General features: G+C 37.1%; 1 protein-coding gene across 1 annotated transcript in view; it reads right to left on the bottom strand.

Annotated features, from left to right (window-relative positions):
- The window catches only part of cntnap3 (contactin associated protein family member 3), a 112,139-nt gene that overhangs the window by 52,234 nt on the left and 44,004 nt on the right, over positions 1 to 15,901 (bottom strand). The window contains exons 3-5 of the mRNA XM_061262392.1: positions 11,127 to 11,320; positions 3,070 to 3,217; positions 1,046 to 1,249 (exon numbers count right to left, since the gene is read on the bottom strand). Of these exons, the coding sequence (XP_061118376.1) occupies positions 1,046 to 1,249; positions 3,070 to 3,217; positions 11,127 to 11,320 (546 nt within the window). The remainder of the gene's footprint in view (positions 1 to 1,045; positions 1,250 to 3,069; positions 3,218 to 11,126; positions 11,321 to 15,901) is intronic.

Below are 15,901 nucleotides of genomic sequence, written 5' to 3'. Positions count from 1 at the left end.
TACAATTTTGACAAAAACTGATTTTAGAAAGGCATCGACTTTCCCATACATGTAATGAGGTTGTAAATGATGATGCAAAGTCAGTCATTTGGCTTACTACATGCTATTCACAAACACACCTTTTCAAATTATTTCACATAAGCTGCATCCCACATGATAATTGTGATGGGCATTATCTACCTCTCAATCATGAAAATAATTTAGTCACAGCACAACGGACACCAAAATATAAATACATGTCTCAATTGCAGCATGATATTATAGCTAAATGCAGCTATTTATCATTATGAAGTAGGCTCATTGCTGCTTTCTCTCCAGGGCTCTGTAATTGTAGATGAACCACTGGGACATTCAAGCTTTCACTGGGGCACTGGAGCATGCCCATGCAGATACAGCATCGTGAGAGTACTGCAGATCTGGATTACCAAGCACTTAGCTCATCATGCACATTAACTAACGATGACAAATAATTAAACAATGTTGCATACCCTAAATTATTTTAAATGCTTGCGTATTGCTCCAAATGTTTCCCAAGTGGTAGTACCATAGTGAGTGAGCAATGTTTTCATATTTCTACACAGGGGGAAATCAAGGACGTTGCCAGATTGCTGGACTAGGTTAATGCAGCCAGCATTTCTGTCAAGAAAAAACATTGCATTTCTGTCAAGTGAAAATATATTTTTGTTAAAAGTATCCTCAGAGCTCTACATTTTCCCCTGTCAAGGGGCTTCAGACAAAATTAGCTGTGCAGCTGAATCTAAGATGATGTCTTGCTACCACCAACACCAACCCTCCCCCTCCCTCTCCCCCTACCCCCTTTGGAGTTAAACTTTGAAGTATGTAGCACATTTAGGTACGTAACCTCTCCAAATGCAGTTAGAAAATGCGGACAGCTGACCCCCCAGCTCATTCCTTCACATAAATAATTTAGCCACACTGCATCAGAAATTCAGTATTGGAAGCGGTCCCAACACCTTGAAGGGACTGTGCGCGCAAATTCATGCAGAACACAAAAGAGTGTAAGGAGCGCTGGAGAAAGCAGTACCTGTTTTGATGTGAAGTAAGAGTTTTCCTTTGTGCAGCTCAAGCGTCAGGCAGTGTCCTCCCTGTCCTTCACCGTGCATGATAACTCCAGAGTTTTGCAGTGCTTTGAACTGCATGGATATCACATCTTTGGCTGTTTGACTTGAATTGTGACTGAACCTGTAGAGCAATGAGCTGCTGCCATCAAAACTTGCCACATCAGACTCTGCAAACAACATATTACAAGTAAAAACTCCATAAGGCATTTCAAGGCTTCCATTTTCTGCAAAACAAAATTGATGGTGATGCATGACTGAACAATTATGAAATCATGGACATTTGTTATTGAATCATGTCCACTCATTTATCTTGTATATATCCCTCCTGGCTAGTTAAGCACTTGAATGGGTTAACAGTTCCAATAGTAAAATAAAATAAATAACATTCACAATACACTTGTGATATCAGAGTATCATAACACATTGGGCCACTGTTGATGAAATACCTGCATAGATCGAGTTGCACAGGGCATCATAAGCACATATATAAGCCTTTCCACATAAGTTAGGACTTTAGTTCGAAAATATTCTAATTCTGTTCTATGTTTTATTTATTTTGTCCAGTGCTGCACTGCCCATACTGTTTGTTGGTTAGTCAGCTAGATAGATAGACATTTTTTGTCATATTCTGTCACCTGGATAAGCAAACAAACATACTGTATATAGGCTAACATATAGGCTAACCTTTGTATGGTTAGTTACATGACTAACATAATGACTAAACTTACTTCAGGTTTCGCTACCAAAAAAGTCTAGTATTGAAATGAAAACTGATTTAATCTCTAAAATCAAAGTCTAACTCAGTTTGACTTTGGAATGAGGACTGAGGAATAATGCTTTTTTAAAATCAGTTACTGTCATTTTGCATAATAATTTAAGATTGATGGCACGCTGTCTGATAAATGAAGCATGAATCATTTTCAGTTTAAGGACAAAACTGAATTGGATAGCAAAGCATGACATGCTGTGTAGGCTCAAAAATGATAACTTTTCAGCAAACGTTTGGCAATTAACAACTGAGACTTTGATGGATTCACTTCCTTACACTAAACACTTCATAGTTGGTGTAATAAGGCATTAAGGCCATTATGGATAATTAAACCTGGGAGTACCTAGTGGGAATACAGCCAGAAAACACGATATAAACAATGACACGTCTGACACAAAGACTGGTCTGAGAGTGGCAAACCTTCACCTCATGATGGCCTGCCCAGCACATCACATGTGCATTAACAACATTAAAATACCAAAACCATTTAATCTCTTTTTGTTATTCACTAGCTTTTACCAACTGTTTGCATCCTAAAAATAGGACCAGTAATGTTGTGTACACAACTGGAAGTACCTGACAGTTTAAATATTTTTGAAAAATCCTTGGTAAACTCTGGAGTTTTCAAGGGATTAAACAGTATTTAGTCATGGTTTCTATAAAATATGCATAATGCATATCCAGCAGTGTATTGCTAATGATGGACACCTCCGAGTGCAATCCCGAGGATAATAAATCCTGTCAGAGCATTTCAAACCTAGAAAGCATTCCAAAAGCATATATTAAGTGCAAAATTTAAAATCCCGAAGCAACATTTTTGGCTTACATTAGGAGTCTCTCGCCATTATTTATGTTTAACTGCATGATTATATACACTCTATAGCTCCCCAAAGTAGATACTGAAGCACAACAGGATGACTAAAGTCTCATTTTCATTCAATGTGTGCTGTGCTTATACACGTGTTAGCTTCTGAAACTTTCCCCCAAAAAAACATAAGCAATGTAGCAACACAAGCCATTGTTAGACATCTTGTTTGTCTGCCTATAAGCTTATCAACTCTTCTACTCTATAATGAAACTGTATTTTGCAGATTTGCAGAAGCCCTGGACTGAGTGCTTTAAAACCCATTAGCATTTTAAAAAAGACCCCACAGAAGATTGATAATATACAGTATCACTACAGGAGTCCGCTCACACTGATACACTCTCTGTACTTACTGTATAGGCATCCGTAGACCTCTAGCCTCATTCCTACCCTTCCATTTGAATTCCAGTCCAGGGGAAGGACACGTAGGAATCGAGCTATTACAGGCTGCTGCAGTTTGTACTGGACAACACTATCAGCATTTGTGTTTCCTGAAAATGCCTGTGGAGAAAAAATGGTGTATCTTTGAAGTGATTTGAAAGCAAACACAAAAGCGTTACTGAATGAACTAAGCTATGCTTTTTTCCATTCATGTATTTCAGGAAAGGTTGCACTTGGCAAAGCTTATCCAATATACAATTTTAGAATGGAACAATATCCAAAGCTGACACACATATTTTAAGGGGTAGAACCCCTACCTTTAACATATGTACACACAGAATTGATGGTAGACTCTACTGAATTCATTTAAATCTACCACGACAGTGTTACATTAAACACATATGAATGACCACATGCACACACAAAGTCAAACATGATAAATATTTCACACATAACGCATGCAAGAGAGATCTGGAAACTGTAACTGTAAGACAAGCATTCAAGGGCTACTGTGTGACCACAGTGCTAAGAAGCTAACATAAGTGAACATTCAAGCCTCTGAATTGCAGTTTGGCAACTTTTGAAATTATAAGTTAGTCTAAGTCATCTGATTTCTCATATTTTCTCAGATGTTCTAACTAGGACCAATATGTGTTCAAGATGTGCTATATATTTGGCATCAATCACAATATAGTACTGACTTTAAATTAAGCCAAATCCTAACCTATTTGTGTAGTGTTGTATAAATGCTTTATAATTCATGTGAGCATCACAGAGACTTTTAAAATGGCACAAGTGAAGCAAGACAGTTGTACCATTTACAGCACTGACTATTTTAGTTTTTCTAGTTGATTTCCATTAGAGGGGAAAAACTGGTTGATGTTTAAACACGTTGCATGCAACTTTACAATTAACTGAATCAAGCAATTTCCTTTAGAGGGAAAAACAGGCAGTTGACATTGCAACTTTCTCTTTGGTTTCAACATGGCCTACATGTTTTAACTTTATTTTAGCCTGCCCTCCAGATGTAAAAATTATAACATGGGTGGTTGTTTATCTGTCTTGTTGATAGTGAGCACAACCCCGATGATGCTAAATTAGCTAAATTGATAACTTATGCACTTATGCATGTAGCTTGCACATACAATACTGGTACACTGGAAACACTGTGCAGTTTAGTTATCTTAACAGTAAGATGCATAAGACTGCTAAATGATGTTGGTATGAACCAATGTATAATGGTACATGCCATTATTATAGCTTGTTTAAAACAAACAGTAAGTACTGTAGGTCTTCATATTTATTTTATATTGATATTATATGTATTTGCCAATAAATTGTTGCAAAATATTGCATTAATCGACAAACACAGTTTATAAATGCAATCCATATTTGTGTCAGTAGGCCCACTGTAGCCATCATTTTCACTACTGTAATGCAAGTCAAATGAAAATATTATTTAAGTTATGTTTTCATTACGTACGGGAGTAATACAAACAATGAAATAGGCCTACAGTACCCCAGGGATGTAGTACAGCCACAAACAATCAAAAATACAGGAATTTCAAGAAAAAACTATGTATGCATTTTTCATACTTGTGGGACAAACTGGACACCATACAATCCACAAAAACTGTTAAATGGCTCTTGGGTAGGCTGATCACCCTGCACATTGTGTGGGAAAGCCACACAATCAGACTTCGGTTGAGCAGGCAGGTGGCGAAAGGGTGAATGTCTGACCTGTCTGACCTTGACCAACACAAAATGACCAGAGGGGGCTGTGGTTGAGATCGTCTTGAAAATACGAAATCGGCAGTACGCATACTTGCCAATCTACCCCATTTTCCCTGGAGACTCCCGATTTTCACTGCCCTCTCCCGGAATCCTTCCGGGGTCACAATTCTCCCGTATTCCTCCCGATTTGCAATAATATTTTTGTTTTTGTTAATCTGACTGCACCGCATGCAGGCTCTAAGCCCCACAATACAAAAATCCCACTGTTTCCACTCGGATAACTCGGACAGACACACCAAATACATCATTTCCATGGTTACATTAACGCAAATAGAGCACATACAGACTCAAGAGAGATAGCTAACGGTTGAGAGATAAATGGAGTGAGAAAAGAAAGAGGAAGAAGTTTAGAAGAATAAATGGATAGTGAGAGAAAAAAGAGACAGAGAAGTTAACTTAGTTCAGAGACAAATAAACCTGATAATGAGAGGGAAAAAAAACTGAGAAAGTAACATTACTTAGTTCAGAGAAAAATAAATGGAGAGTGACAGAAAAAAATCACACAGAAGTTAGAAATAATAATGAAGAGATAATTATATGCAAAAAGGTGCTGATGATTTTTATTGATCTATTTTCATTCTGTAAAAGTCATCTGAATGCAGGAAACAAAGTCTCTCAAACACATTTTTTTCTGGGGGAGGACCACCAGACCAGGTTGGTAAGTATGCAAGTATGCCAGAGTCGCAACACGTTAGGTGCCAGCCGGAAAATAGGACCCTACATCTGCATATTAGCTCATCCTTAGACATGTTAGAGCAAGGTCAAACCCAAGTATGGATTATTTATTATTATTTATTATTATTATTTAAATTGTTTGTGGTAAAGCTCCAGAATAAAAAAAATTGTGAATAATTGGTGTAGATTATATTACATAACTATCATCATGAAATTAACATTAAAAATAGATGGAACTAATGGAAATAAAATGTCCAATGAAGTGCATAAAGGGTTCAAAAAAACCTGTGACCACTACAAGGTAAATATGACTTTTTTCATGGGTGAATGGCTAAAGAGGATTAAGATAAACTGAAAATGCAAAACAGGTTCTCTGCCTGTATACTAAAATAAATAAATCCACAACACTTTGGGCAATCCACTTTTCAAGGATTTAAAAGGGAATATATTTAATTAACACCTAAAACCTAAAATGAGTCTCACGTGGACACGCTTTTGAATGGGGGAAATTATTAACTTGGAATGGTAATGGTAATGGTATGGATTCCCATTCTGAATGTTGCTGTTGATTATGCAGGTATAATTACGCACTTGCTAGAATGTGTTGCATTTGGCTTTTTTTTCTGCAGAAGATGCGTATGCAATGAGCTGTAATAGTTTTCATTTGGTTATTGCGGTTCTCGTATATCGTCCATTCATGGATTATTCCATGGGGATAGAAATTATTTTGCTATAAAAAGGGGCCTGTTTCCATAAAACATCCTTTCTTGAAGACGTATGCTGATCACATTGCAGTGCCAGGATCAGGGCATTGCCTTATGCCTTGTGCTTTATTTTAGTTAGTAGTTTCCTTGTGTTGCTTCCACTTCTCTTAAATACATTTTCACTTCTTTAACACCAATTGTTTGGATAATTTTTTTGTAAATATTGTTTGGGTAGATAATTAGCACTAGTAATAGTAGTACTGACAACACTTTAACTCCATAAGTACCGGCCCTTTTCTTGACACAAACTTAAAAATGACATACTGAAAACAAAATAGTTACTATTCTTTGAGGACAATATAACCAACATTGAGCATTCTGTTTTTTTGAATATATGTCTACGCAGATGACTCCAAAAGGACACATGGAAACTAAATGATATTATGGGCTTTATGAGGTGTAAAACACTGCATTTTGCTTACGAAACTATACAACACCTTTTAACCTGAAAAAAGTTTATGCACTTCCCCCCTCCACATTACATAATTCCACATGCTATTTATTATTCAAAAGCAAGCTGGCTCTTTATTTATCAGCCTATTTAATAATTTTGGGACTCTATGTTGGTGCTCAGCAATATAAAATGGGGTCACGTCACTCAAAATGCCCTCTGTTATACTGTCAATGGTGTTTCCACTGTCTTCCTCAGAAATAGAGATGCTTGGAACTCCTCCAAAGGAAATCCTCTATTTAGACGTAGGCAATTTTTTCTCGGCATAAAATCTCAAGAACTGTTTTTGCTGATGCGCAACAGACTGCATGTGTATTGAAAAAAATAGTTTCACTAGGCAGGTGAAAAAATTGTGTTTTTTTTATGCAAGCCTAACAAATTATACACTGTTGGAAATGTAAGGTCATTAGCTAAAATTATTTTTCGTCATCACTTATATAGCATGCCAGTAATCGATTCTTTGATGAGCTCAAGTTATACTGAATTTTCTTACACACGGATGGGGGTAACACATCTTTTCTGCAACTACGTTACAAATACTGGTTAGAGACAGTTCATAGTGCTTGAGAGTGGCAATACAAAATGTGGATTATAGCTTTTCTATGTACAAGAACTTTTGTAGAAGTATACAATGGTGAAACAGACAACAATGTTAATTGCTCCAAATAAGTAAACAATGAACATTCTATCAACGTTCCTCTGAGTTAGCACATTTTTAGAATGAGAAACTATTATGCATTTGGTCCGCTGGACACTTGTCGTAAAAAGGATACTGACATTTCCTTATTTCTTAGTAGAAATGTGGATTTCCAAAATCCAGTGAAGATGAGGTACCACCACACTTGTTTTACCACCCACATGTTACAAAATAAGGAGAAGCAATGGCATCTTAAAGTAGGTTATACAGATAGAACGCTTTCAAACAGCATATCCTGTTACCATAGAGATTGAAAATTGCTCCCTGAAAAAAAAGAATAAATGCAAAAAAACCTCACAGGCACAGCCCTGGGTCAGTGAGACTAAAGGGGGTAAAGAGATAAGAAATTACCTTAGCTTAATTGTGCACATTTTTACGTGCAATAGGTTCCAGACTTATTGGCACCTTAAATAAAAAAGAAGAAAAAAAGGCTGCGTATAATAAACTACAAAGGTAATAATCTACAGTGCAGTCCATAAGTATTTGGACAGTGGTACAATTTATATTATTTTGGCTCTGTAGGCCAGCACATTGGATTTGAAATGAGACAATTAATGTTCATTTGCAGACTTTATTTTGATCAGAAACACCTTTTGGGGAATTATTTTGCAAAATGTAAGATTCAACTGAATCTTATATTGGTTAATTCAACTGAATCATTTTACAGCACACTACTTTTACACATGAAAATGACAATAAGCATATGTCAGTAACATATTTTAGAATTATTTTTGTGCATACTTAACAAGAGTGCCAATAATTCTGGAGCTCACTGTACATAATTGTATATTTACAGAATTGCAGGTATCTTTTTACTGTATACAGTCTGAGCCATTATTTGTTATATAAAATCTTAAATAATATTTGGAGAGACAGATGCATTCACTGGTTTCTCAGTCAGATGGCTCCCCTGTCATCTGAGAACCTGCCTGGGGCTCTAAACCATTAACAACAAAAGAGGAGTGCTAAAACGAAGTGTGTAATTCTGTGACTCAAATTTAATCTCAAGCCTACAGGTACAGGGGCAGCAATGAGTACTAAAGCTACATACGTAACACATATCCGGTCCCCTCCTGGTCATTTTTATAAAACTTCACTAGGGAGGTCAACTCCTCATTATAACCTGATTTAAAGCATTTGCCATGAGGGGACCTAGAAAATGGAAATGTCCCCTCTTAGTGGATGTGTAATGGCAGAAGGTAGATACATGCGTACACATGCACACAACCATCAATCATCAATAACTAACAATTGGCAGGACAGAGTTACTTTGTTGCCCAATAACATGTTTGTTCCATGAAAAAAAAATCTATTCAGCGTGGTGCCATGTGGCTGAAAACAGAAAGTGATCTTGCAATAACCAAATTGACTTCAGATTTCCAATATTCTATTTATGTATCTTTTTTTTTCAACAAAATCCCTGTGGTAGCCTGCAAAATGCTCACTGAACACATCTTCTGTGCTTTTGACGGGATAAGCTCCCTCATGAAACAGACTGCTAAGCCATGCAAATTGCACTGTTTCTTGCTGAGAGAGCTCACGGAAACCATCTCATTTACTTAATGTGCCCTTTGAAATAGACTGTAAGCTAAGGTGTAAATTCTCTAACACTGGTCCTGACAAATATTTGATGGTGAGCCCAGCAAAACTAGGGGAAAATGCACAAAAGTACAAAGTTATTTTTATGTTGGCATGCAGGGGACTTTTGTGTAAGGCAAACTTTGTCTGTCATTCTCTGAACTGTCATACTGAACTGCTCTTACAGGTCTATCTGGCTTGAGTGGTGGTTGCTGGCATGACAAAGTTCTACCACTGGTACTAAATACCCTTCCAGAGGGAGAATGACAAGCCGACAGGACTTGGAACTGCTTTTCCTTGACTATCAAAAACCGGAGATACAAAAAATAAAAATGGTATAAATCGTATACACTCAGTGAGCAGGTATTATTAGGTATTTATAATATTTTTTACTTCTACTGCTGTAGCCTATTCATTTAGAGTTATGATGCATTGTGTGTACAGAGATGCTCTTCTGCATACTACTGTCACCTTCCTGTCAGCTTTGACCAGTCTGGCCATTCTCCTCTGACGTCTCTCATTAACAAGGCGTTTCTGTCTGCAGAACTACTGCTCACTGGATTATTATTATTTATTTATTTTGCTAGACTAGAGACTAGTGTGCGTGAAAATCCCAGGAGATCAATAGTTTCTGAGATACTCAACCCACCCTGTCTGCCACCAGCAATCATTATACTCTCAAAGTCACTTAGATCACATCTTTTCCCCATTCTGATGGTTGAACATTAACTGAAGCCCCTGATCCGTATCTATATGATTGTATGCATTGCACTGCTGCCACACAATTGGCTGATTAGATAATTGCATGAGGAAGTAGGTGTTGAGTGGGCAGGGATGAGGATGGAGGAGAGGGACTTTGATTGTAAACAAAAAAAGGACAGCAAAGCAAAACAAAATCCTGTGAATTAACAGATATTTAACATGTCACTAATTGTGATGTTCACGAAAATTGACTTCATTGACTTAACAATAATGTACATGGACTGTTAACCATGTTTCTAAAGGCAGTTACTGAGCAGCCGCAAGATTTAGGGCCAGATTTATGTACTGTACATGAAACTCGCAGAGTACAATGGGGCCTGGCGAGGATTACGTTGGTGCGGTCGCAGTCTGCCTGGAATTAATGTATTTTCTAAAAAGGCTACAGCTTATTAAGCAATCAGCCAATGGGACTGCTTGCTAATTGCATTTTGCGAATTAGGCAGATCTTAAGTGGAGCAGTAACCTAAAGGCGCATTACTAGCCTAATATTATGCCAGAAAAATACTGATGGAAATACATGACTTAAGGCAAGGTTTTGTCTGGTCAAAAACGCAAAAGCATTCAGCTGCATCAAAATAGCAATACACCAAGAATTATCATGACCACACCTAATTTAAAGACCAACCCAACTAAATATGTGCATGGTCGTTGGCTATTTTAACAGTCAAGGTGCAGGAGGGAAAAAGTTAATTGCTTCTCCTGAAATGAGCATTGACACCTGTGTTTGGACTTTCCACCATGTTATGCAGAGTCTAACATAGAGCCCAAATGTTTTTCATCATGTTGTTGTCCTAGTTTGGGGATCTTGACTGCACATTGTCTCCTGTAGCTTTTGAGTGTTTGAGGACAGCAAACATCAGGTGGTAACAGGAGGATTTTATTGTAAGATTATTAGCAAGCTAGTATGGTTAAACTTTGCCATTTTTGGATGTAGCAATTGGCTACTTGCTACCTAGCTAGCCAGCTAGCAAACTCCTAGCCCAGTGCAAATAAACATTTTCAAGCCAATGTCACATGTATAAAATAACAATCCAGTTAATTATATTTAGCAATTAAAATGTAATCATGATCGCTTGATGTCACAAAATTGCAATGCTACAAAATTGTGCTGAGAAAAACAAAAATATTTAAAGATCTTTACTCTGCCCTGCACCGTTGTATATACCCACGTCTGATTTACAGTCAAGCTGGAATAGCTCTTTCCTTTTGGTTTAAAATATTACTAAAATGATGCAATAATAGACAACAAAAAATATGGCAAAAATGATGGCACCTTTTTTGGCATGCCTATTAAAATCCCACACTCACCCAAATACTGTCCTCTTGCCGGTACTGTTTCCAGTTCCTGCCTGTGTCGCTGAACATTAGGAGGTAACTGGTCACCCAGTCTGAGCTCCCATATCTCCCTTGTGTGGCAATGGCTGTAACCTCAGTCCTTTCTCCCAGATCAATTTCAAGCCATTGATACTTGTCAGACTCCAAGGGTGACCACCCGCCAGCACCTAATGCACATATAGAAAAGAAACAGAAAGCAGTGCATTGAGACAGCCATAAATTCATGAACAGTACACCAGATGGAGCAAAATTGACAGTAACTAAAAAATAGCTTGGCATTTTGAGTGACAAGATGTAAGTGAAACAGCTTATAGACAATTGCTTAGAAGTTTTCAGCTTGTATTGATTTTTTTCCAGCTTTGAGTAGAATAAATTAATACATCAGTGTATAATCGGTTAGTAGGTCAAAATAAAATGAAGTGTTCGTCCTCTGGGAACATTCTGATCAGAACAGCTTCATGTGTCAGGTTATTGTGCTTATTTTCATAATGATAATGAAAAAGGAGATGGACTCTAAAGTATAGCATATGGCAAACGGGGCTGCTGTGTGGCCCATCCTGTTGAGCAATGTTCCAGGGCATGGATGCCTCACTGTGGTATCATATTTGGTGCCCTGCCAGGGCCAACTGTGGCTCGCAGCCCTGCCAGGCAATGAGAAAATGCTTCTACTGTCGCCAACCTAGACGCCTGGGCAATGGAAGTAATATGCTCTGATAAGTCATCTTTTATTCCTTTTCCAACATCTGGATGGGTTTACATTTACTGAAAGCCAAAGGAAGCCTTCAACCCACAATGTCTGCCATCTGTTAAACATCATCACAATCTGTAATGGTGTGAGCAGTTATCGCATGGAAGTCATTTGGTCAGGTTATTGTTCTCCTTGGCCATTTAATGGCAACGGAATATGAAACCATTTTACAAGAACAGATTTACCCTATGGTGCAAACACATTTCCCTCATGATGTCCCCATATTCCAACATGATGAGTGGTTTCATGAACACTGGGAGGAAATGGGAATTGAGTATGAAGGTTCAGGTTTTCTTCTTGAAACATGGTCTAATATCTCACGACACACAGTTCATAACTTGTATGACAGCATTCCGATAAGGATTGAAGAATTGTCCTGAAGGTGAATGGTGGCCCTACTCTTTATTAGTCACTTGGTATTCATATATTGTTTGGTGTTTCCATTATTTTGTCCCACCTAGTGACACATTTTGCTTTTTGTGTGGTTTTAGTTTTTTTTAACTAAAATTCTCTCATGTGCCATTTTTTTTTCTGTCAGTGTTCTCTATAACTGAGAAGGATACACAGAGGAAAATACAATACTTACACAGTACAAGTAAATAAAACATTTTTACTGTGACAACTTTGTGGTCTGTAGGTCCAGTCACACTTTTTTGCCTTATTGTAGTTTCTTGGTAACACAGTGATCTACAGGTATATGTGTATGTGTAAATTGTCAAGAAATCAGCCAATATTCTATGTATCTACATATACAGTATGTGCTCACAGACTAGCCTTATATTTTTTTTCCACAGATTTTATAGATTCTCTTTCGTAAAATAATTTCATTCATCAATGCAAAATACAGATACAAATATCTGCAAACTGCCCCTAAACTACCCCTATACATTGTCTTCTCTTTCATTCAGTAATAAATACATGGATACATGTGTACTTTTAGATTTTTGAATACACATCAACTAATATTTTAAAAACAACAGTGGACACAAGTCTGTTTATGCACAGAATTTACATGTCATGCAGAAAATATAAATATACTTTAGTCTGATAGATCCACTGTTATGGGATTGCTAAGCACAGCAAAACCTCCATGACAACGTCCAATACATTAATTAATATACAAGTTAACATCGTATGGATTGGGTTGTAATATATATGACAAGTAAGGATTAATTAAACCGTTCATTACTCGCAGACAACATGTGCGTGCTAACTGCTCGTGGCTGGCGATAAGAGCACATATATTTCTGTGCTGAGTTTCATTTAAGTCAGAATGCATATGCATTTCACTAGTGTATCGAGCAGCAGTGAGGACTGCCTGCATTTGATGAGAAGAGAAAAATCCATGCCAATAACATATCCCTCAATCAGACTGAAATTGCAACAGCATTCTAAAGTAGCGGCATTCAGCCCCTATAATACTTTTTTTTTTTTTAAGTCTCAGATGATTCAAAGAAAGAGCGACTATCTTGCAGTATTTATAGAATATTAAAGCATTAAAAGACCATAAATAATAAGAGTGGCATAAAGTTCTTTTGAATTATGAGATTGGAGAAAAAGGAGCAGGGGGTCAGATGCACATCTCAGATGCACGCCAATCACAAAGAAAGCGTCTGTCTTTGAGACGCCTCCGTCAGAAGAAGTAAGATGTAAAATATGGTAATGTTTGTGTGAAGCAAGTCACTACTGAGTCAGACTAAAGAGACCTAGCAGAGCCAGGGAGACTGTGACAGCTGGATGAACATCTGAGGCCTACCAGGAGTACACTTCTGCACATGCACAATTTAGGAACACAGGTTGCAATCAAAAGCAAATTAATGAATTACACATATTTTAATCTAAAAAGACAGGCATCAGCAATATACTTGGAATATAAAACAGGGCACACTGAAATTTTGTTCAATAACAATACAATGTGCAAAAGATAGAAGAATCATACACTCAGCAGCCATTTTATTAGGTACACTTATCTAGTACCCGATTGGACCCCATTATGCCTCCAGAACATGCCTGGATTCTTTTCAGTATGGATTCAGCAAAGTGCTGGAAATATTCTTTAGGGATTTTGGTCCATATTTATATATTTGAACCTAACTTTGTTACACAGAAAAATGAAAAATAATCAATGTGGGTGAAGGCCTACATCCTAAATTAATTGTAGATACAACAAACATTTATTTATTTCATTACTCCACATAAAATAGACAGGCTAATTTAGCCCAGAGACAGTATTAAAAATGAGCTACTAATGAAACATTGCTTTGAGACACAGGGAGCAAGTGCTTTGACCTTTGCTTAGAAAAGAGATAGAGGCTAAGTAGAAATGCAGTCTAATGAACTACCTCAACACAAAGGGCACCCAAAGTCTTTCTCGCTTAATCAGTGTTAATTCCTCGTTGGGAATTACAGGTCCATCCACAGAAGTTATCAAAATATGACCCACATTAATGCCCATTAACAGAAGTCGTCATCATGAAAGGATAACATGATGAGAATGTGTTTGTTTTCCCATGATTTCCTACCAAACCAATTCTCTCAAGCAGTGACCAACATTGTGCACACCACGTATTAATCACAGACCACTGATATTTGGCAGAAAGGGCATTATTACAGAACGCATTGACAGGGTGGGAAATTTGAGCTATCAATCGGTCTTCCTTTTCAAATGTAATGAGCACAATTCACACATCACTTTCGATTTCAGCATTGTTGTGAGCAGACAACAAAACAAATCAAAGAACTGACAGACCATTCTAAGAGGTTGTAACTCGGAGAAACATACAGTCGGGTGCAATAATTTGGGCACCCCTGGTTTACATGTCTCTTACAATGAATCTGTACATGATCAAAAGCACACCTGAACTCTAAATGGTACAGATTTAAACAAGGCACCTTTCTGCAAATTCTTAAGCAAGATTGCTTTTTATTTTCATGGTTTTACTGTTTATAAATGATAAGAAATGAAAAGGGCTCAGTGCAAAAGATTATTACTAACGCTAACACAGGTGATTTTCTCGATAAGGTTTCAATGAGTCAGGTAAATATAATTCTAGGGCTGAACTTTTTATTCTGAAGTAACTCCATGCCTTCTAAAGTATCCAACTGCAATGGTTGTTCTATCTGGTGTTAACAACCAACCTCTAAACAGTTGTCCAAGGATTTCAGAATGAACACGGTTCATTTCCACCAAGAAGGAGAAGGCTACAAAACACTGTCAAATGACCCATTTCCACTATCAGAAACATGATTAGAAAATGTAAGATAAATGGAACAGTTGAAGTCAAGGCAAGGTTTGGAAGACCAAGAAAGATTTCAGATAGAAAGACCTGGTGAGAAATGTTCAGAAGAACCCACACATCACTGTAAAAGAGCTGCAGAAAAGATATTGCTGTACGAACACCTGTGTATTATGTAACAGTTTTTCTCAATTGTTCAGAAGCATTGTTAGAAACAACTGTGCTGGTTTTGAGAATAGGTGATGAACAAAACAACTGTGTTTCACTTTGCAAAACAATAAATACATGCATCAAATTTGATTGTAAAGACAAATTTGATCTTCATAACAGTAACAAAATCACACAATGGTGTCTAAAAAGAAAGTAAGATCACAAAAAAAGACAGCAAAAAGAAAATGAACCCTCTTTTTAGAAACAGTACATCATAACATAAGTTCACACCAGCAACCCAACAGTCCTGATACATGTACTGCACAAAAAACTGAAAAACTGAAAAAAGAATTCATAATATTATCAATGTTTAACAAAAACATACTTTTCCTCAATTTCCATAACAGATATTGAAATGTTATTTGCGGCACTGTTGAACACTGATCACCTGTTGAGGAGAAATTTAAATATTAGCTGAGGTACAAAGTAAGTAATGCCCCAATGAGAAAGAATAGCTATTACCATGTGAATGATCAGCCCATATTCACATTCTTTTCTCCATTCTGATGGTTGGTGTGAATATTAACTGAAGCTCCTGACCCATATCTACATTA

Source organism: Conger conger, chromosome 12, assembly GCF_963514075.1.
Source record: "Conger conger chromosome 12, fConCon1.1, whole genome shotgun sequence".
Lineage (NCBI taxonomy): Eukaryota > Metazoa > Chordata > Actinopteri > Anguilliformes > Congridae > Conger > Conger conger.
The sequence above is the reverse complement of the archived record's forward strand: the minus strand, read 5'-3'. Positions and strand labels throughout refer to the sequence as shown.